Source organism: Falco naumanni, chromosome 1 (genome assembly GCF_017639655.2).
Source record: "Falco naumanni isolate bFalNau1 chromosome 1, bFalNau1.pat, whole genome shotgun sequence".
NCBI lineage: Eukaryota > Metazoa > Chordata > Aves > Falconiformes > Falconidae > Falco > Falco naumanni.
The window spans coordinates 57,914,658-57,937,351 of record NC_054054.1 but is presented as its reverse complement, the minus strand read 5'-3'; the positions used below and the strand labels follow the sequence as shown (position 1 = coordinate 57,937,351).

Here is a 22,694-nt window from a genome sequence, read left to right as displayed (position 1 = left end):
CAAGACCTCATTTTGCTCTCCCTGGTTACTTATGGGCCTAATTCCAATGAAAATAAGTCTGTAGAACTAGAGTCACAGCCAATCCATGGCTCATGGGGACCGATGCTAGAGTCTGCCTGAAGTCTGGTCCTCTGCCAAATAGCCTTACACCAAAGTCTTAAGCCACACAAGAAGTAGAGATAAAGAACATGGTGTGTAAATCTGCATAGAATCCCTGAAAAGGGATCACAAAATCTGCTCCTGTAGCTTATTTTCAAGAACTAAACAGTTTCAGACTTAAGAATATTTTTGCTCATGTTATTACAGTAGTACTAATGAAATGTCACGGTCCTGGGCATAGGCTGATAAAGAAGAGGCAGAAAGCAATTTTTATATTGCAAAATTGTGGAGATGAATCTGGGGAAAGCTCCACATACCTTTGAAACATCGAGTATTGACTGGAATAAGACAGTGGAGTTGGTGAATTACACATCAGCCTCATTATGACAAATCCTATGTTTCTGTGTAAAAGTACAAGGCCCCAAGCAGTCATTTGTGTGGCTTGTGTTCATGGCTGGCCCTACAGATTAGGTTCTGGAGAAAAACAGAATCCATTCTCTCAAAACCAAGAATGCTGACATCAAAATAAACATTTACAAGGGGAACAAACTATTTAAAGTGCCAGAATAAAATCTCTCCATGTCTCTAATCTTTACATTTAACATGTAATAAACACCCACAGTGAGAGATAATTTGACAAGGTTTTTTCACCGTGTTCTCAAGAATTAGTAATCTATCAGTCTGGTACGAAAGCCCACTAAAAGTGATACTGATTAGACCAGGGGTCCTCAGACTTTTTAACCAGGGGGCCGGCGCGTGGATGCAGTGGCAGGCAGCCATCTGCGGCTGCTTGGTTCCCCCCCCAACCCCCAGCGGGGGGGGCAGGGGGGTTCTGTAAATACCGGGGGCCGGATTGAGGACCCTGGGGGGCTGTATCCAGCCCGTGGGCCGTAGTTTGAGGACCCCTGGATTAGACCATCTCAAGCAAATATTTCAAGCTTACAAATAGTTGGTGGCACAGATTCAAAATACTTTTAAGTTCCAAACTGCAAGGGTTTTTTATGATATTAATTTCTAAGTAACAATGAATTTAACAAGGACTGTTACTGCCTTGCTAAAGCATATACCCATGCTTTCAGAACTATATGTCAATGAAGTCCTGTAGATTTCTGGAGTATTGGTAGTTTATTACTGTTCTGTGCAGCTTTTGCACTGTAGTTAGAAAATTCAGTTAACTGCGAGGAGTATTTAAAAGGATGCTGTGTGAGTCTGGCACATACTAAGATTATTGCTATTTTCTAAAGTTGTAAATAAGCACCAATTAATGAAACTGTTTTCAAGTAACAGCTAACCTCAACATTCTGCAACATTCATCATTTAGGTTATATTAAACATCCTATCAAGATAATTGCATTGTTTGGTACCTGTGGAAAACATTCTAGATGGAATAATTCTATCTCCATCTGCAGGATTACATCATGGGTTCCTCAGTGCTCTGCAAATTTTTGCCAAATAAGTATAATCCTTTTTTTGCAAGTATTGCAAGCACCTTTTTTTTTTTTCCCTTAAATTAGAAGGGCTGAATTAGTTTCTAAAATTATAAATAAGTCTTCTATATTTCTATAGACCACACTGAACACAAATTTCATTTGGAGTGACAATTGCCATTCATTCACATTATTGCGAGATTTGAGGTATTCTTGAAGAGAAAAGGCACCAGTGAAGTCATTGGATCCAGATGTACTGATTCACAGGAACACATTCAGTTAACGTCCTATTGAAGAAAAAGACACATTTCAGTACAACTTTTTTTTAAAATAAATCTCTACATCGGCTGGGCTTGAGAATGGGCACACATTCACACTACTGGAAATCCCTCACTTCACCATCACTACTTTGGATTTGTAAAAGCATGGAGCCAGCAGACTTGCAGCTGTTTCTTGTTTAGGGAAGAGAACGTTTTACTTACTACAGAACTGGCCACAATAAAGGCAACCAGCAGGGAAAATTCATGACAGTGCTCTGAGTACAGTGAAAAACAAGCTCTCCAAGTCAGAAATTTCAGCTTTTTTTCCACACACAGAAAGAAAAGGAGCTACCCATTCTAAAAATAAAACTTGGACAAGTGTTTTAGAGTTGAGGACCTTTACCACGTTATTCTGTCTCTTTGCTCAGTCGTTCAAGGGCTTAATGTGAAAACATGAGTCATAATGAACTAATATGCCCACTTACTTGGGCTTCCGCTCCTCACTGGTGAAGGACTGTGGCTTTGAGACACCTGCAAGACAAACAGAAAAGGAAACTCAGGTGTGCTAAAGAACTGAAAGAAAGGCACGTGGGGACTCATCAACATTCAAAAAGTTTGCATGTGTCTATTAGGGCGGCTCCACACGTGAAAAGTCAAATTCAACAAATTTCTAGTTTTTCTTCCACAACCTGCACGCACACAAAAACTTGAGTCTTACCCAAAGCCTCTCACATTTTCAATAGTCACATTTTAAGTTGAGGGCATCTATGTCAATTTAATAAGACGGGCTAACAATTAGAAAAATAGACATGAGTTTTATAAAAATAATTAGATACTGTGTAACTATACCATAAGTAGAACTCTGCTAAGGTTTCACACATCTTACTAGTACCACCTCCGTTCTTCCACTCCTGCCCACCTTACACTGATTTTCTGCTCCTTTAAGGCATTATAGGGTAAATTCAGATTACTAATTCCAGGAGGCAGGGACCACGTGCTCTATATGTACTGCGAGATGACTAAAACACTTCCAGATGATGCAATTAGTTATTCAGAAGGGTACTGAAGCAAGGGGGAGTAGGGGGAAAGCATTCAGAGATCCACAGTTGATACTTCTGAGAATGTAACTATGATCTACTTCTCATACAGTATCTCCACTGAAAATTATACCAGGCAATAACCATCTGTCATTTCAGCTTCACCTCGTTCCAGACCCAGCAAAGGCATTTACTCCCAATGCTAACATCTACATGCAGCACATCAGCATTTTTAAAAGGTTGCCAACATTCTGAGTTTAAAATACTTGGTGCTGTTTATACTACAAGCATTCAGCTGGGGCTTACGTGGTGAGATAGAAGAGGACTGGTGCTACGGCTGCGGCTTCTACTTCTGCGAGACCACTGTAAGAGAAGAGTTTGACAAACCTGTTTTGAGAGAGGGCATTTAATAAAGATGAACTCGGCAAGCAGACTTGCCATGCTGGAGACAAGGCTTGAGGACAGAGCGTAAACACCTCAGACTTTCTCCTTAGAACAGCCTCTGCCAACAACCATACATCTGCATAATGAACACATTAAGGCAAACAGAACTATTCATCCTAAATACAGGATGAGGCACCAAAACCTAACTGATACTAGTTATACACAACTCCAGCCAAATAGGAAACAATTAAGAATTTGTCTTTTTAAATTTTGAAATGTTTAAATCCAGTTACTTTTTTAACGTTCCTTAAAAAAAAACACATACCAGAACTCCTCTTTTTGTGACTGCCTCTCCTTTCACAATTACAACGTCATTTTCCATCAGAGCAGGCCACACATGATAGGCCACCAAGGCAGCTGTGAAATCAGAGCCAAAACTATGACGGTACCTATTGAAACACAGGACAAGAAGGGTCTGCACATCAGTGCCAGAAGATGAATATGGTGCTTCAACTCATCAGTGCTGATAAAAAGCAGAATACTAGCTACAGCTCATAAATATCTATCTTGACAATATTTCCACATCACAAAAATAAGTATTCATTAAGTGAACCTGGAAAATGAATGTATTTGTAAGACAGACTAAACAGAACATACTATCTACTTATACTGAGAGATGCTCCAATAAATTCATCTCCCACTTTAGAAGACCACTAGACCATATTCTTACATAAGCCCCACACATGCCAGGGTCCTTGGGTCCACTGACAGATTAAATCTCCTGAGCATTTTGGCAGACACAGTCATCCCATCTCCCTGAAATACCTTGCTAAAACAAGACCCCTGTAGAGCATATTACAGAAATACTCTACCTCAACTATAAAGTTATATCCTAGCATCTTATGAGACATAAAAGGCAATTTTATTAGCAAGATCCTCAAACAATGATAATGAAACAGCACATTTTAGCTAAGAAAAATTATTTTGAAGGCCTGTATTATCATACCAGATATATATTACCTCCCTAAGTCTGCAATACTGGCTGAATAATACACGTCTGGTTTTGTGGATTAAAACTCAAACCAAATACCAAATAACTGAAATACAAAATAGCGATGCATCTATACATTAGTAATGCATATACAATAGCAATTTTCACAAAGCAACGCTGCAGAGGCGTGGAGCTCTGCATAGAGGAAGATATAGGGTACAATAAGGTTTAACCAGCCCTTTTATAGAATGGTATCACACGTAACTACCAGAGATATTTTAATTTCTACAAGTTTTGCTCCATCTCTGTGTACCACATATATATGCCACATATTTCACTATGTAGATGGACAGATGCATGTATATGCCTCCCACAGCAGCATGTATAAACACCTGTTTTTGAAGGCCACAGACATCAGGTAGGTGGAGAAAGCATCCCAAGACTATACCATAGCATTGCAGCCTTCTCAGCTCAGCCAACAGCTTTGGGTATCAAATAGCTAACTGCCCAGTATTTGAACAGGATCGTTAAGTAGTCACGTATGACTCTGCACTCTCCTAAGGGCTATTTTTATTTTCTCTGTTTCTCTCCTTGGCGTCTCAAGCTCTTCCCCATCTGGTCTGTACTCTGCTTTCTGTGATTAGGCACACGGAAAATAAGGAGTTGACTGTGTGACAGCCAACATGGCTTCACTAAGAGCAAACCATGCCTGACAAATTTGGTGCCTTCTATAATGGAGTTACAGTGTTGGTGGACGAGGGAAGAGCAACTGATGTCATGAACCTGGACTTGTGCAAAGCATCTGACACTGTTCCACACAACATCCTTGTCTCTAAACTGGAGAGACATGGATTTGACAGATGGACCACTCGGTGGATAAGGAATTGGCTGGATGGTTGCACTCCGAGTCGCAGTCAACGGCTCAATGTCCAAGTGAAGACAAGTGGTGTTCCTCAGGAGTCGATATTGGGACCAGCATTAACATCTTTGTTGGTGACATGGACAGTGGGGTTGAGTGCACCCTCAGCAAGTTTGCTGGTGACACCAAGCTGAGTGGTGCAGTTGACACGCTGGAGGGAAGAGATGCCATCCAGAGGGACCTCAACAAGCTTGAGAGCTTGTTGAGAACCTCATGAAGTTCAACAAGGCCAGGTGCAAGGTCCTGCACAGGGGTCAGGGCCATCCCAAGCACAAATACAGGCTGGGTGGAGAATGGATTGAGGGCAGCCCTGAGGAGAAGGGCTTGGGGGTGTTGGTGTATGAGAAGCTCAACATGACCCAGCAATGTACGCTTGTAGCTTAGAAAGCCAACCATATCCTGGGCTGCATGATACATGGGAAGCAAGTGCAGCAATTCTCCCCCTCTGCTCTCGTGAGACCCCACCTGGAGTACTGCATTCAGTTGGGGGAGCCCCCCAACATAAAAGGACAACTCGCTGTTGGAGTGAGCCCAGAGGTGGGCCATGAAGATGATCAAAGGGCCAGAGCACCTCTCCCATGAGGACAGGCTGAGAGCAGCCTGGAGAAGAGAAGGCTCCAGAGACACCTTATTGCAACTTTCCAGTACCTAGAAGTGGCCTACAAGAAAGCTGCAGAGGGACTTGTTTACAAGGCCATGTAGCGATAGGACAAGGGGTAATGGTTTTAAACTGAAAGAGAAAAGATTTTGATTAGATATTAGGAAGAAATTCTTTACTGTGAGGGTAGTGAAACACTGGAACAGGTTGCCCAGAGCAGCTGTGGATGCCCCATCCCTGGCAGTGTTCAAGGCCAGGCTGGATGGGGCTTTGAGCAACCTGGTCTGGTGGAAGGTGTCCCTGCCCATGGCAGGGGGGTTGGAATGAGATGATCTTTAAGGTCCCTTCCGATGCAAACCATTCTATGATTCTATTATTAGAAATATCCTTATTGGTGTGGCTTTTCTTGTGAGAGTAATTGTTTTGGAGATACCAATCCCCTCAGTTTTCTTGAAGGCATGCAAGTATCCTACAGCTCTCTGCCAGCTAACAAAGCAGCCAGCCCTGACTCAATGGAAAAAAGAAAAACTACAATATGGTGTGCATTCATTAAACAAAATTCCCATTTTTAAAAGTAATTTTTCTTCATGCTCAACTTTACACCAGAAGAGATAGGAGTGTATTATGGTCCATATGTTGTACATCAGCCACAGCCTGGAGGTTGCAGCACACACGCTGATGATGTGGTATCAGATCCTGGTATCCTGGTATCAGATACCAGGATGATCCTGGTATCTGATACCAACGGCCAGATCTCAGCAAACATGACTTTGACAAAATGGGCCAGAAAGGAGGAACAAAGTTGCACACATTTTGTAAACACTGGTGGCAGACAGAGAAAGAAAGGCTGATGATAATTTTCCTCTTCAAGGATAAATTAAATATGCTCTAGACACTGAAGTTTATCCAGAAAGCTCTGCTGTTCATTAAAAAGAGCTGTTAACACTGGTCTACATCCTAGCATTTATACACTATCAGAAACCTTAAAGGCATACCAAATTCACCCCAGGCCAGGAATATGTGTCCCAAATTAGTGTTTAGCATCAATCTTAAACCTTTATATTAATTAGGAAAGAAGTATACTATAAAATCTGATTAATGTTTTTTAATAGTAAGAATCTGACTGAAAAGAAAAGAGTTCTTACTTGGTCTCACTGAAAAGCTCTCCATCAGTACCAAAGGCAATATCAAGAGGAGGAACAAGTGTCTGCATTGAAAAAGCCACACGGCACAACTCTCGAATCAAAGAGCTGATCACAATGAAATCGATTTCTGGTGGCAATGAAATCTTTGGGCTGATGTTCATGGAGCGAATTACTTCCTGAAAATAAATACAATTGAGTAATTTGAGCTCACTAACACTTTTACTCATGGACAGTATGGAAATCCCTGCTAAATATGCCTCTCAGTTTTCTACATTTAAAAAACAGTATAAAAAGCTCCCAGCAATGTTGTCTTATGCTATTCCAGAAAATATTAGCTTCAGAAAGAATGTGCTATTATTTTAGAAATAAAGTATGAGCTACATCATTGACAACAATCTTAAGCGGGAGACGCAGCTTTTCAGTATAACACAGAATTTAAGGAACTATGCAATTTAGCTTACATTTATTTGATCGATCATTACACTGTATCTTACCAAAAATATTACTCTGGCAGACAAACATTCTAATCAAGGCAAACGAAACAAGTAATTACTGGGTCACACCAACATACTGTTTTGGAAAATAAACTGCTACAAGACATAAAATCCATGCAATAAACTTTTTTCCTTCTTCAGGTTTCAGTACATTTCTAGTTTACACACTTCCAATTTATTAGCTACTGAAATAGATCAGCACGTCACTTCCCCACCCGCTGCCCTTGACTTACATTGACACTGGCTTGAACGTCATACAGATCCTCATGGCGAACTATATAATCCAGGACAGTGTCTTCAAGTGACTCTGGCCCTGAGTGACCTAGAGACAGAGTCTCTCTTACACGTATTTTGAACTGTCTGTAGGCCATCTTTGCAGCACGAAAAGACTCCTGCAAACATAAAGAACATCTAGGCAAATCCAGGAGACTGAGATTATTTTTTTTATCCATTATCTGAGAGAATGAACTTAATCCAGTATCATCATTGTAAGAAGGAATAGAAAATGCTGCTGTAAAAGTGAAAGCTAAAAATAGTACTCATCTGGGAAGACTTCTCTGATTAAAGCGTGATCTATTTGCAGAAGACAGGAGTGAAAAGCTTCCCACCTAACCTTCTATTTTTATGTAGCATTCCATCACACGCCCATGATCAGTAGAATCACACTTAAAGATATCAAGAGCAGAATCCACTAACAAGCATCTTATGTGGCACAGACTAACATGTCAGACAGGAGCGCCTCTTGTCTGTTAGGAAGAAAGGTCAAACTGGAGAATGTAAACTGAATGACAGTTGTGAGAAAAAAACTTCCGTAAGTTAAACGTTCTTGGAATCACACACGTTAAGAGACACGCTGCCTCTCCAACACAGGTATGTACTACGTCAATTTTATAGAAAAGAAGATTAAATACAGAAAAATGAAAACAAATTCCTTTAGACTGAGCTCGCAGTGTGATAAACGCAGTCACGATTAGTGTCAAAAATAGAGTGTACTGTGCGAAGTGTAATTGTTGTACCCTGTGTAAATCTGGGACCTGTATGGCAGTTGTGGTGAGTGGGTGCGTGTGGTTCTCCTTTGAGACAATGTGATGGCTTCCCCTTCCCCTGAGGCAATCGCTGCTTGGAAAAGCCCGCCGAAGGAGGTAAGGAAACCATGCCAGAGAAGGCCCGCCGAAGGAGACAAAGACCTTGAGATTTGAAAAAGCGCGCCAAAGGAGTGCCAGTAGGAGGAGAAGGCGTACCCTAACGGCCCAGTGGGGAAGGCGCGGGACGAACATCCGGCGAGAGGAGGTTGGTCAAGATCCGGGGATAAAACACGCTGCTTTTAGGACTTGGGTGTGCGTGCGGTGGAACTATTTGAGTTCTCTGTGCACCCAGTGCTGTTTTAGCTTATTGTTTCTCAACTTAAATTGATTGAACCCAAAATAAAATTGTTTTAATTGTTATCGTTTATAACAATTTGGTGACCCCGACGTGATCTCGCTGTGCTTTCCTGAACTGTGACTTTTTGAGGGGCGCCCCACAGATTGTGGCTCGGGATAGCAGTCTACGTCTCTCCAGAGACCAACAAACAAAAGAGAAACAATAACCAAAAGGGATTGGAGCTCCTAGGGAAAAACTGCAGTATAAAGGACCCGTAATTCTGGTGCATGAAGATCCAAACGAAGACAATGGAGTCGTGAGTATAAGGGACACCGTTCGGTTGGGTGGGATCGGTTACTTGTGTGTAAGAGTGTGATTGAGACGGAACCTACTTCTGGAAACAGACTCTAGGTTTAGAGCCAGGATTTGAGTTCCGAGGCGAGTGTGGAGGTCTTCTAACCACGGTTCCAAACTCCCACGAGGGACTTGGCTGGTGAAGGACCAAAGCGGTTCCTATAGGATTTGTGTGTGGGATCTCAACTCCTATAGGGTATGTGGGTGGGTGAAGGGTTCAGCCCCCTGCAGGACACTCTTACCGGTAACTAAGGGCGATAAGACACCACTGTAAAAGTCCTAGGATTCACGGGTGGGTGGTAGGTCCAAAACCCCCTGCAGACATTGGTATCGGCAACCAAGGGTGTAAACTCCTGGATATCGTAGGGGGCGCAGAACCCCTGCAAGACACTTACTGGTTGCTAAGGCCTATAGGAATTGCTGCAAAATTCCTAATAAAATGGGCCAACAGGAGTCAAAATTTGAAAAGGAAATTCAATCCGATTATGTATATTGGCCAATATTTGGATGTTCATCCAATCTAGCCATAATATCTTATAAAACACTGCTGGCCTGTAAAATAAGAAATATTTTTTTCTTACCACAGCTGCAATGTATATTATCCTCTGTACCATCTCCACATCACTGATGTACGTCCTCAAAAGGGTCTCTGCATCCAAGCGTTCCTGAGCATAAATGTCACCAAAGCGAGCTACCAGGCAGGCACGACGTGAAGCGTTTTTACGCCTGGCTTGGCCAGGTGAACAGCTCCTCAGCGGAAATGAACCAGGTGACCTGCTCGCTCTGTGCCTTGGGGAAGGAGAACGGCTCCGTGCAAGCCTATGACAGACATGTAAAGAAGCATGTGTGCAGGAGCGGGCTGGAAATTAGGACCATGCGTGGCAATCAGCTGAGGGGAATGTGCTCGAGCTTTTATGGGAGGACAAGGAGCGTGAATAGACACAACAATTAACATGATGAGTCATGGTGAGAGAGGATAAGGGAGTGGGGGACGCATGGCGCCAAGGATGGCGCCAAGGAAAGGTAACACCTTGCTGTTAATTGCTGGTAGTTAACCACCAATCAGGGATTGCCTAGTATGCAATGCTTAGCTTAAAGAACCAATCTGTTTAAAACGCACAGCTTCTGAAAGTATATATAAACTCGTGCTTCTGTACAATAAATTGACATTTGTTTGCATCAAACAGCGTCCCGTCTCTCATCGCAGCACATGTGGTCACTTCGCCATCCTCAGATGCTTTTGCCTAGTGCACAGAGTTTTGTGTCAATTAAATTATTACCAGGCTAAGCCGAGATTTTGAGCCAACATAATGAAAGACAAAGTTGCAGATGGTTAGTCTAATATGAAGGCATTTGTGTCAATACATTTTATGGGCTACAGCCTGAATAACCAAGTAATTCCTAAAGTGTGTATAGCCAAGCACTTTGCTTTGGGGAAACACACTTTAAACTTGGACTACTTGGGAGATTTGTTCCTCTTTCAGTACTACTGAAGAGTTGTAAAGTCAAACAAGTGAGAATGTAACAATTTCTGCCCTGTAATGATATAGTATTCAAAGAGGACTTACAAACAAATCTAATCTCTTATCTCATACAGTTGCTCTTGATGTATTTTGTAAAGCTGCTCTCTTTGTTGTTTTGACAGAAATTTAACATAGATGTCTGAAATTAAAACATTTGGGCACTAGAAGAAAACAAAGAGTATATGTTCTTCGTGACAAAGTACAAAAGCTTAGCTTTTGTTTATACTTCAGTCTCAAATGAGGAGGAAATTCATGCTACCCAACATGAACAATTTCTCCAATTCAGTGACTTCTCTGAATAATGTCTCTACCTGCTCTGGAGAACAGACTTTTGGGCATCCAGGATAGAAATCTCATCCCGCAGTATTTGAATCTGCCGCTCATAGTCATTCAGACGAGCTAACTTCCTCAGGGCATCCTTCTCTTGGGCATGGGAAGTCTTCAGACTTAAACACACAGAATAAAGTCAGTCACAAGATGTTCTTCTACCAATGCAAACCATCTATTAATTAATCCTCACCATCAAACAGAAAGAACAGAAAGAGGAGAAATATTGAGAAAGCTCCTTATGCTGAAACACAGGGAAATCAAGAATTTTTTTAAAAAGCATAGTCTTAATGTATAAGCGTTACTGTGGCAAGAGACTGGATACACTACACTTGTGTTACAGGGAGATCACTGGTTGACACTGTGTTCTTGCACTACCTCAGATGATGAAATATAAGAAAGAAATCAGTTTCTTTCTCGTATTTAAGATGTTAACTAAATCAGCTCCGTTTTCTTTCCTACAGTTTAAGACTAGGTATTTTCTTATATCAGGTCCTCAGGTTCCTTTCTTTGCTAGAATATATTAGTCAGTCAAAGGATATCACCAATGATGTTACTGAAGAAGTATCAAAAGCTAATGTTTCCTCTCTTGCTCTCCAGAAGAGAAGCAGTGCTTTTTAATCATTGTGAACCAACCAGTTAAGCAAATTTGTCTTGCCCTTTACGCTTAATGTTAGAAAGTATCCTAACATCTCTACTTTCCCTCCTAACACTGGTGTTACTGTTGTTTTCCTTACTCCAAAAGGAAAAGAAAAAAAACAAAACCCACCAAAAACCCAAACCAAAACACACAACCCCAAAAGAAACAGAAAAAGAAAGATGCTTTCTTTCTTTTCACTTTGGAGGCATTCAGTCTGTTCCTCCTTTTTTTTTACTGAAGGACCATGGTGAGACTTTTCAGGATCCGAAACAATGAAAACAACACCTATCAATTAACAAGCTTCCTGTTCCAACACAGGTAATAAGGCCAGCACATCTGCTAAAAGACTGTCCTTCTAACCTGGGTAGGAAAAGCTGCATATACCCTTAGAGTCCCATGGCCATCCTTAGTCAGCTCCTCCAGCAAGGACTGCTAGCATAGTAGTAGTAAAAGAGGGATAAATAATTCTAATTTAAAGAACAACCAGAAAAGGAAAGTAGATTTGGGAAGACAAGTTCTAGAGATAGGTGTTTACTTCACAGGGTGTCACTTGGCTTTGTTAAGTTTGATTAGACCTTTTAGCATGAGTCTAAGCACCCTAGTAGTAAGCTTCCATTTATAATAGTACTAATAGGGTTTTGTTAAGTCTGCATGTAACAACACTTTTTAATTACACTATTTATTGCCTTCCCCTGAAGAACTTCCAATTGCTCTTAAATGTTGATCTTTATTCATCTAAAAAAATCTGTATTTTCCTTCATAATTCTGCAGCAAATAGCTAAATCCTGTTATAATGAATATCTTGATATAACAAACGCTTACACTGGCTATAGGATTTAATTATATTGAGTCTAGACCACATTTGCTCTAACAGCCCAGGAGACCAAGATGCCTTGCAAAAAATTATTTGATTTAAATATAAGAGACAGGCAGACTATAGACAAGGGGAATGAGATCATCAGCTTATTCCAAAAGTTTTAAAACACAGGTTTACAAAGATGCAAAGGATACTGCTAGCAAACTGTTCCTTGTGTAAAAAAAAAATAAAAAGTCCTGCCCTAGGTGTCACAGATCAGTCCTGGTTTCACTTTCTCTACTTTTAGAAGGATTCTGCCTTTGACAGGTAGGCAAAGACTAGGCAAATCCAATTTCACCCAACTAAAATGGTTCAGATTTTGAAAAGATGATTCACAAAACATGAAAAATAGCACCTTTGCTTCAATCAAAGACTCCCAGACAGAAGACGCAAGTGTAAAGAGCCAAAATGAACCATAAGCATGTGGAGAAGACTGAATTCCTGGATTCACAGAAGATGTGAATGTTCTGTTTTTCTGTCAGTAATACAAATGGCAACATGAACTTCTGTCCAGTCTACATTAAGACCTACACATGGGGCTTATGAGATGTTTTATTCCCTACTATTAATTTTAATCGGGAAGACAGCAGTCAGGTTATATCTAAGAATCCAGGAGTTACATGAGCTACTTTTCACCCAACGAATCAAAAAGCCCATTTTATGGGAATATGAGTTTATACCCCAGATAGCCACCCAAAAAATTAAAATCCAAAGTGATCAACACTTGCTAGGAAAAGTCCATGGATTAAATCCAACAATTAACATTATTCTAGAAGCAATGATAAACATCCAGAGATGAACAAGTGATATTTTACTTGATACTGTAAGTAGAAACTCTAATAGCCTGAGGGTTTTTTGTCTACTTATGTTTACAAGGAGTAGCTCATCCTCTCAGTTGCCCTAAAATGAAAAGATAAACTCATGGACACTTATATCCTTTCCTACAGTGTGAGCAGAAAAGTCAAGTTTCTTCCATTTTTAAGCGTGGCACTTATTTAACTGAAAAGCTGCAAGTATTTATTTAATAAGTATGACTTGTTATTAATTATATGTAATTATAATTGGAATTCATTTCAACCACCTTTGTATTCTTTTCTGATAATACAACACACAAAAAAAACCAAAACCAAGCCAACAAAAGACCCACAAAAAGATGTGGGCTACAACTCATAACAGTGAATTATTATTACTGAAGGTCAAGCAACAAAAGGAAATTAGTTTTAAGGACCCCTGTATTGAAATGGAAAGGTAGTTCCCCCAGCTGCATCCTTACCGATCCAGATTAACTTCCCAATGTGACAAACACACTTAAAACCTCAAAAAACATTTTTAAACCAGAGACATCAATATCACCAATAGCCATTACTTCCATTCAGACAGGCAAAAGGATTTAGCAAAAATGGCCTAAAAGAAAAAACTGTATAAAGAACTTTATCTGAAGATAGACAGACTGAAGTGTCTGTTATTTAACACGCACGGTACTTCCAAAAGCATTGTAGCAAGTTGCAAACGATGGTTTCCAGCTACATTCAGAATACGGTTCTCTCCTATTTAACCTCATCTACAAGATCAAATGCTATCAGGCTGCTGGTTTCAAAGTAATCCTTTCTCTAGCCTAAAGAAAATAGGGTAGAAGTTCAGAAATAAGGGTTCTTCTCGTGTAGATCTACTTAGGCTAATTCTCTCCATATAACATCAAGAAACAAAGCTACAGGATGTTAAGGTCCTATTTTTTGCTACAGCATAGGACAGTGTAAAATAAACAGAACCCACTTGCTGACTTTCTGCCACAAATAACCCAAGATTCAATTTTTCTTACGCTGCTTTTAGCTGAACAATTTCGTCTTCTGCTGCCAAAAGAGTAGTGGCTGATTTGGTCTTTGTGTCTTCAAGAGCCAACTGGGTTTTTGCCAGACTGCAAGAAAAATTAATAACCTTCATGGTAAAGGCAGAGATTCTACCAGAGAATTTAATATGACAAACTGACTGTTTAAGCAGATCAAGCCCATACCAACTTAACATATGAAAACAATCACAGTGGGCTTTGTGCAGACTATCAGCACAGCACACAACTTATAAATCTGACTATGCCATAGCAGAATTATTTAGCTATCACCCATTATTTTTCATTAAGAAAATTCCAGTTTCATCATCAGTTTCAACAATTTACAGCATTCAGAATGACTTCACTGTAGAGGGATTTTTAAAGGACCGAGGACATATGTTACCATTGTCCGGGTTGGACAACCCAGGCCTGTTAGTTGAAGCTGCAGAGCAACTTTAAATTGTCCTTGGAACAAGCAGGGTGAGAAAGAAAACAAGCTATGCACAAACAAGAAGCCAGGTGCAGAGCAAGTCCTGGGAACCGCGAAACCGGCACACTGTGATCAGGCACCTGCAGCACGCTCACCAGTCAGCGACATGGACACTCACGTGAGCAGAAGCTTTTATCCAATCACCTGCGTGTCGAGTCGTGTGAGCGGTTGGTTTAAGTTATAAATATGACCTGTTTGCTTAATAAAGTGAGCACGGCATGTAGCCATATTGGTGTGATTGTCATGACTTGGCCGACTCCATGGGGGACCCTCTTCACTTCACCATCCATAGACGGGGTATCCTGTGACACGAATTCTTTCTTCTGCATCTATCCCCTGCCTGCCAATAATTACATAATCACTGCTTCATACTGCACCGCCTTGAAAGGATCAGTTCTGAAACTTTCATGTGTGACTTCATCTCTGCTTGAATTACCCCTTCCCAACCATCCACCTTCTAGAGTACTACCTTCGCAAATCACAGCCAACACCTCTCTGACCTGACTGCACACAGAAATGCAACCCACAAAACTGCACAAAAGCTTTATCACTAATTTCCCCACTTCTCATAAGGGCTAACCCAAAATGACTTTTGTACTGCAAATTGCCACACACTCACTCCTGTCTGTATTAGTGAATAACTTTCCTTGTACTTCTCACCTTGACCATCAAACGCTTTTCCTCAGCTCATCAGATAATCTCTTTCTATCCACACGGGAGCTTAAGATGAAATGCCTCACCACTAAACCAACATTTACATCCACCTGAACCACAGAATGGCTGAGGCTGGGGTCACCTCTGGAGGCCACCTTGTCCAATGCCCCTGCCCAAGCTGTGCCACTTAGATCCAGTTGCCCAGGACCATGCCCAGATGGCTTTTAAATATCTCCAAGGATGGAGACTTTACAACCTCTCTGGGCAACCTGTGCCAATGCTCAGTCAGCATCACAATAAAATAGTGTTTCCGGATGTTCAGAGGGAACCTCCTGTGTTTCAGTTTGTGCCTCTGGTCCTGTCACTGGACACCACTGGAAATAGCCTGGCTCTGTCTACTTTACATCCTCCCTTCAAGTATAGACTTAAATAAGATCCACCAATCTCCCATCGCTCTTCTCTATAAAGTAATTCCTTTGTTTATTAAACCTCCCAGGCTGAAGTTATTTTGTAAGATTACCCAATTCTTTCAAACCAGTTGAAACGCCAAGAACAAACAAAACCCTCTCTTTTTCCAAATGTTATGGGGTCCACCTCTGTCTAACCTTGCCACTTTTGATATTTAATTTATACTGTGAGATCACAAAATTTTTTTGTCTTTATCTGCTTTTCAGGGTGATGCACTGATCATTAACTCACTCCAAGTTACTGACAGACTTTTTCAATAGTGAAAAACAAGAACGGCTGTGCTTATTCGAGACATAACAGATAACAATATGCACTGGTTAATAAGGGAAGAGCAACTGATGTCATCTCCCTTGTCTTCTGTAAGGCCTTTGACATGGCTCCACACAACATCCTTGTCTCCAAATTGAAGACACATGGATGTTGGTGTTGGACAGATGGACCAGTTGATGGATAAGAAATGGGCTGGATTGCTATGCCCAAAGAGTTGCAGTCAACAGCTCAATGTCCAAAAAAACAGCAACAAGTGGTGTGTGTCAGGGGTCTGTATTGGGACTGGTATTGTTCAATATCTTTTTTTAATGACATTGACAGCAGGACCGAGTGCCTACTCAGCAAGTTTGTGGACAATACCAAGCTGAATGGTGCAGCTGATACTCTTGATGGAATGGATGCCATCCACAGGGACTTTGACAGGCTTGCAGAGTGGGCCCGTGTCAGTTTCATGAAGTTCAACAGGGTCAAGTGCAAGGTAATATCCCTGGATCAGGGCACTCATCAGCATCAATACAGACTGGTGGGGGAAAATTGCTTAAAAGAAGCCCTGTGGAGAAGGACTTGGAGATAGTCGTAGATGAAAAGCTGAAACCGAGCTGGCAATGTGGGTTCATAGCCCAAAAAGCCAACCATATCCTCAGCTGCATAAACAGCAGCACAGCCAGCAGGTCAAGGGAGGGGATTCTCCCCCTCTACTCCCCTTTCATGAGACCCCACTGGCTGTACTGCATCAGGCTCTGGGGTTCCCAGTAGGGACCTGTTAGAGCAGGTCCAGAAAAAGGCCACAAAAACAATCAGAGATCTGATCAGCCTCTCCTATGAGGAAAGGCTGAGAGAGTTGGGATTGTTCAGCTTGATGAAGAGAAGGCTTCAGGCAGACCCTGTTGCAGCCTTCCAGTACCTAAAGGGGACTTCTTAGAAAGGTAGAGAGACCTTATTTTTTATACCCCTGTCCTATCACTAGGACAAGGGATAATGGTTTTAAACTAAAAAAGGGAAGACAGACTGGATACAAGAAAGAAATTCTTTCCCATGAGGGTGGTGGGATGCTGGAACAGGTTGCCCTGAGAAGTTGTGGGTGACCCATCCCTGGAAGCATTCGAGGTCAGGTTGGATGGGGCTTTGAGCAACCTGATCCAGTGGAAGATGTTTCTGCCAACAGCAGAGGGGTTCCAACCCTCAACCATTCTGCAATTCTACAGTTCTATGAAAGCAGGCAGCATCTGCAAGATTAGGATACAGGTTGAAATATTCTATTGAACCTCTTTAGTCTAGTTAATACAGTTTGCAGTTCTGAGAACCTGATATTCTTAGAATGACTTAGCAAGAGCATTAAGTTATAACACTTATTGTACCAACTGAAGGACTGTGAACATCCAGTGTTCTTACGATAACAGAATGCATGAGAAAGTGTCTGTCACTTGGAGCTACCTCTGAAGTGGCCCTGGAACTGGCATCAACTGCACAAATTTGTTTCTGACACAATTAAGTCATTTCGAGACCACAGTGCTCCACAAAACATGTTTTATACACCAGGACAAAAACTGTTCAGACCTAGTCACTTATCTGAAAATCTGCCTTTCTTCCACCATCTTACCACACTGAATTTTGAACTCCTTGGATGTTCATGCACCAATTACATACCATAACTCATTATGATATGTTGTAGTCCTTCAGTAAGTGTTGCACCATAGCTACTCTATTTTTATCAGGGTTTACTCAGCATGTAATATTTCACTGACTATAATTCCACCGGGATGGTCACGCACTATACAAAACCCTTTTATCTGGAATACTGGCATGTTTTCAAACTCCTCTGCCAGAAGCAAAACCTACCAAGTCAATTTATGAATGTGGGTATGACTATCATTTGTACCCCACTTTGAACACACATGGACAATCCAGAGCCTAGATGTATTTTGAAGCTCTGATTTTAAGCCAGAAATGAAACATTTTACAAGTCTCCATCACTGTTTAGATATCAAGAGAAAAATACGGCTTGTTAACAAAAAAACCAAGAAACAACCACAAAATAAACAAGAACAATCACAGTTAATTCCCTTACTCTTCTTCTATATGATTGAGCTGTAGATGAGTTGAAGTCAGTTCTTCCTGAAGCTTTTGCAGTTGAAAAGCCTGATTGCTGGCCAGTTCTCTCAGCTGCCTGTCTTTCTCAATTGAATCCTAGAGCAAAACACAAAATCACACTGCTCCAATGTTCTGCCTTACAGAATCCTTCAAGAATGTAGTATACCTTTATTAGCAGATATATTTCTAAACATTTCAGTAAACACTATTTCTAAAGTAACTGAAAACAAAAGCAATTGCATACCTTCTAGAGACATAAGCAATACCTTCCACGCACACAAAACAGACTCAGTTATATTAGGAAAAATACTCACTTTTTATATGCCATGACAGAATATGGAAGGTCTGCATACGCAGATGTACTACTTGTATACACATCACCTGAACAAAGTGTTCATGCAGATGTGTTGGGGGGGGGGGGGGGGCAGGGCATCCAGTCAATCACAACTGGCTATACCACCAACTCAAGTAAAGTTTTTGGGAATTTATGTACACAAAGTAACAGATAAATTTATCAGAATAGAGGCAGCAACTATTGTCATTTCAGAAAGCACACCACTACGCATGCAGCTCTGTCTTTAACAACCTGTAGATTTGCCTGATACTACTGGAATTAAATAAGTAACCATGCAACAGACTTTTCTTGAAAATTTTAATGTCACATGCAACGACAAATCTGTAACTGGTGTACTGTCATTTCATAACATCATTATTTTACATTTTGTGGTTTTTTGGCAGAACCCTCCTCCTCCAATACAACAGAATCTGACTCTTAAGGACAAATGAAAAGTGATATCCCTTATTTTAATTGTGAAAGATTTTGACAGAAGTGTAAAAAAAAAAAAAAAGAAGTCAGAGAACATGGAGACATCACTGTCAAATCTCAGTATCTTCCCCTAGACTGCATCAACCAACGCTTTTTTTTTCCCCCCCGCAAAGCACAAAGCCACAGCAGACGTCTTCTGCTAAACTGTTAGTCCTGCAATCCCTTCAGTGTGGTGGTATCATGATGGACATGAGCACTTACTCCCCTTGCTGCCCCTGCCCCGGAGATATTCTAATGCTCAGCTACAAAACAAAGATTTTTTTTCTTTAAAAAAAAAAAGCTCAGTTGAATGCATGGAGTTCACCCACACATTCAGCTTACGCATGTACTTTTACATAGTGTTATGTTATCTCTATTAGTAAAAACCTATTCTATGACATCTTTGCAAATGTAAGTGTAGCATAATTCTTTCCTAGAAAAGGACAGTGATACAAGAACATAGTTTGTCTTACAGAGCACATTCCTTCATATTGTCATTTGTTGTGAAACACCATAAGCCCTAGAAGGCCAAAAGTAACTTTAATGACCTCTTTGATTTCCCTTTCAAAGGAAACATAAGATGAGACTGACAAATAGCACAGTTGTCTCCATGACATATTTCATTAAAAAAACACTATCAGGGAAGGAGGCTATTATTAACAGAAAGTCATTAAAGTTCTCCTGCAGGTATAAATTCACACCATTCTATTCCCTTAACCTAAGCTTCCTACATACCTGAGTGAGAGAGAGGTTGGTTTCAAAGAGCCTTCCTGAAGTAGCACAGGAAAAACAAGTCCCTAGCCATGGCAGGGGACGAGTTTTCATTGTTTCCACACCTGCATAATGCCCACCTAAGGAAATAAATACATTAAGAAGTTGTGAGAACACTCATAGAAAGAGCCAGAGCTTGAAAAGATGACACCTGTGAAATGTGTTAGTAATAAGACAAGGCACTGATTTACCTTCTCGAGATGTTTCATTGAGGATTGTGAAGAGCTGCCCTTGAATCTCAGAGTTCAGTTGTATTATTTCACAGCATCGGTTCAGATTCTGATCACAGGAATTAGTCTGTAAATTAATCTGTATTAATACCTCTGCGTGGGCTTTCTTACTTAAAATCATTCCTGTTGTATCACAACTTCCCCCCCCCTTACATCTTCACAACCTTTTCTTACTACATCTGCTAGATAGAATACTAATCTGTAAAAGGTTCACACTGTTAATAGGCAAACAAACAAGACACCAGGACCTCTATTACCCAATTAATTCCTTGCTTGAGAAAACTTACTCCTTTCCCATTCATAAAGGAGAGGCAACCATAAATATCCTAAAAGAAGGATCATAATTATAGATCTGTGTTAAAATCTTTCAACACAGTTTTTACAATAAGATGGGAGATCATTGGATGAAAAAACATTAGTCTAAACTCTGGTTTTCCATATTAGCTTAACTAATACATATAAGGCTATTATCTTGCTTTGTCAACATCCACAGGAGGCCTCCATGCAATTTCATCTGATTTTTAAGAGTTGCCAACTGAAACCAATACTCCTGAAGAACGGGCAAAATCCAGCGTTAGTCTAAGAAAAACACAACAGTAGAACTACACCACTTTCAGCAAATGCAGTTCCTGAAAAGGAGTTGAAGGGGTTAATTTGTCCAGGATGCTGCTGCACCTGCCAGGGGAACACATACTTTGTACCTGCTTCTTTAATCTTTATCTGTAACCTGCGTATCGTCTTCAGCATGGATCACCCTCTATGTCTTCAGGCTTTAAAGGCTCCATACAGTTTTCACAAGCTTCCAAAACAGCTGTAACTCCCACCCATGCCCCTGCCAGCTTGTCTTCTGATTGCTGTAACACATGCTTTCCTCTGGCCTCAAGAAGCCCAGCCTCACCCTGCTAACCTCCACCCGAACACTACTCCAAAATGCATTTTTCCAGCTCGTTACACTGACATAACACCCATGGTGCTTCCACCTGCCAGATCCTCCTTTTCTGCAAGAGTAGCCTGAAACTGCTAGTCTTTGTTTTCCAAGACCACAGAGACTACCCCCACCTCAGTTATAATGGAGAGTTCAGCTCCCACCATTGCTCAGCCTTCCCAAGGTCTGCCTCCACCATCCAAGTGGAAGATCTTAAAATGCACGCCTCTGTTCTTGCTCCTCTGGTGTCCTGCACTCCATGGCAACTTTACTAGCTACGCTCAACATGCCTCCTTAAAACAGTCCTTTGCCAAGAGTCCTGCAGAGAGTTAAACTAGCTATTAATATACCGTAACTCCTACATACCACGTAAAAAAACACCAAAAACCAAACTGACTTCCCTTTAAAAGGCTGCATCTGCTCAGCACCCTTCCTCACCAATCCCAGCACGCAGTAGATGGCTACAGGCTTGTGACCAAACCAACCATCAGTATCCCAAAGCTAATGACACCTGGGGACACAGGAGCGAGCACTCTGTCAAGATTTTCCACTGAGAGAACGGACAGTTGTCAAATCAGAGGTCACTTCATCTCATCTTGCCCTGATTTCACACATCTGCTACTGCTTCCACCACTTCGCCTCCTCGGTCTCCTGTTACCTCTTGCTCCTCCGTGCATCCCACGGCATCCACCTGCAGCCTTCCCCTCGCCCCTACCCAAACCTCCCTTAGATCTGCGCCCCGCAAAGCCCTCCTGCAGCTGTGCCGTCTTGCAGCAGCCGCTCGGCGCCAGCAGCTCCCCCCGCCCCCCCAGAAGAGCTGGGAAGCTGGATAGCCCCCTCCTCACCTCCAGCAGCCCTTCCCCTCACCTCTTCCTGACTGCCCCCGGCCACAGGCGATTACCCCGAGCACGCCCTCACCTGCGGCCCTTCCACCTGCCGATCTCTTACCGCAAAACTCTCCTCTGATCCAGACTCGGTCACTACGGCTCAAACGCCCCTTTTAACCTCCAGCCCTCGCTCCCGGCGAGCCCAGGCACCGGCACAGAGGAGCACCGCTGAAGCTGCGAGCGCTGCAGGCACCGGGCACACGTGCGGGTCAGCGTCCCAACGCGGCCGCTGAGCCCCAACCGGGGCCGCTGCCTGTCCCCCGCGGCCGGCGGCCGGGTGCCCTGGGCTGAGCGCACCCCCGGAAGGCGGCGGGGGCCGCTGCTCCGCGTCCGACCGTCACCGCGGCAACCGCCCGCGGCCCGGGCACCGCGGCAACGGCGCCGCTGCCGGCCGGCCGCCCCCCGCCCCTGAGGGCCCGCTCGCCGGGCGGCCCCCCCAGCAGCCGCGCAGCGCCCACGGCCCACCTCGTAGTCCCGGTACCAGCTCTCCAGCTTCTCTTGCAGCAACCGGCCGCTCTCCGCGCCGACCAGCTTCCTCAAGCTCTCGGCCATGGCCGGCCGTCAGCTCGCCCCGCGGGTGGGATGGGGCTGGGCTGCGCTGGTTCCCCTCTCCCGTCCTCCGGGAGCCCTCAGCGGGCGAGCAGCGCGGCTGAGGAGACGGCAACGCCGGGCGGGCCCGCTGCTCTGGGCGGCGTTCCGTGCGCGCCGCCTTTTATAGTCGTGACTGGAACGTGATTGGAACGTAGGCCGGGCGCCGGGTGCCATGGCAACGCAGACAGGCGCGCCTCGGGCCCGGCGGGGTGCGCGGGGGCAGTACCCCCTCAGCCGGCAGGTGGCGCCGCCGGGTCCCACGTTTCGCGAG

At 42.6% G+C, this 22,694-nt stretch overlaps 1 protein-coding gene across 2 annotated transcripts; it reads right to left on the bottom strand.

The window, feature by feature from the left end:
• Positions 1-922: 922 nt before the first annotated feature.
• On the bottom strand, positions 923-22,659 carry SPATA18 (spermatogenesis associated 18). 2 transcript variants are annotated; one of them, XM_040595399.1, is made up of 13 exons: positions 22,298-22,659; positions 19,982-20,087; positions 19,755-19,870; positions 18,192-18,310; positions 14,236-14,331; positions 10,905-11,039; positions 9,652-9,889; positions 7,588-7,746; positions 6,861-7,036; positions 3,533-3,656; positions 3,130-3,186; positions 2,272-2,317; positions 923-1,813 (listed from the first exon to the last, which is right to left on the bottom strand). In XM_040595399.1, the coding sequence occupies exons 1-13, from the start codon at positions 22,382-22,384 to the stop codon at positions 1,806-1,808; spliced, it is 1,467 nt and encodes a 488-aa protein (XP_040451333.1). In that variant the 5' UTR covers positions 22,385-22,659; the 3' UTR covers positions 923-1,805. The 2 variants fall into 2 exon arrangements, with proteins under 2 accessions (XP_040451333.1, XP_040451325.1); XM_040595391.1 differs by lacking the exon at positions 923-1,813 and having other exon boundaries at positions 2,255-2,317.
• Between the last annotated feature and the right edge of the window lie 35 nt (positions 22,660-22,694).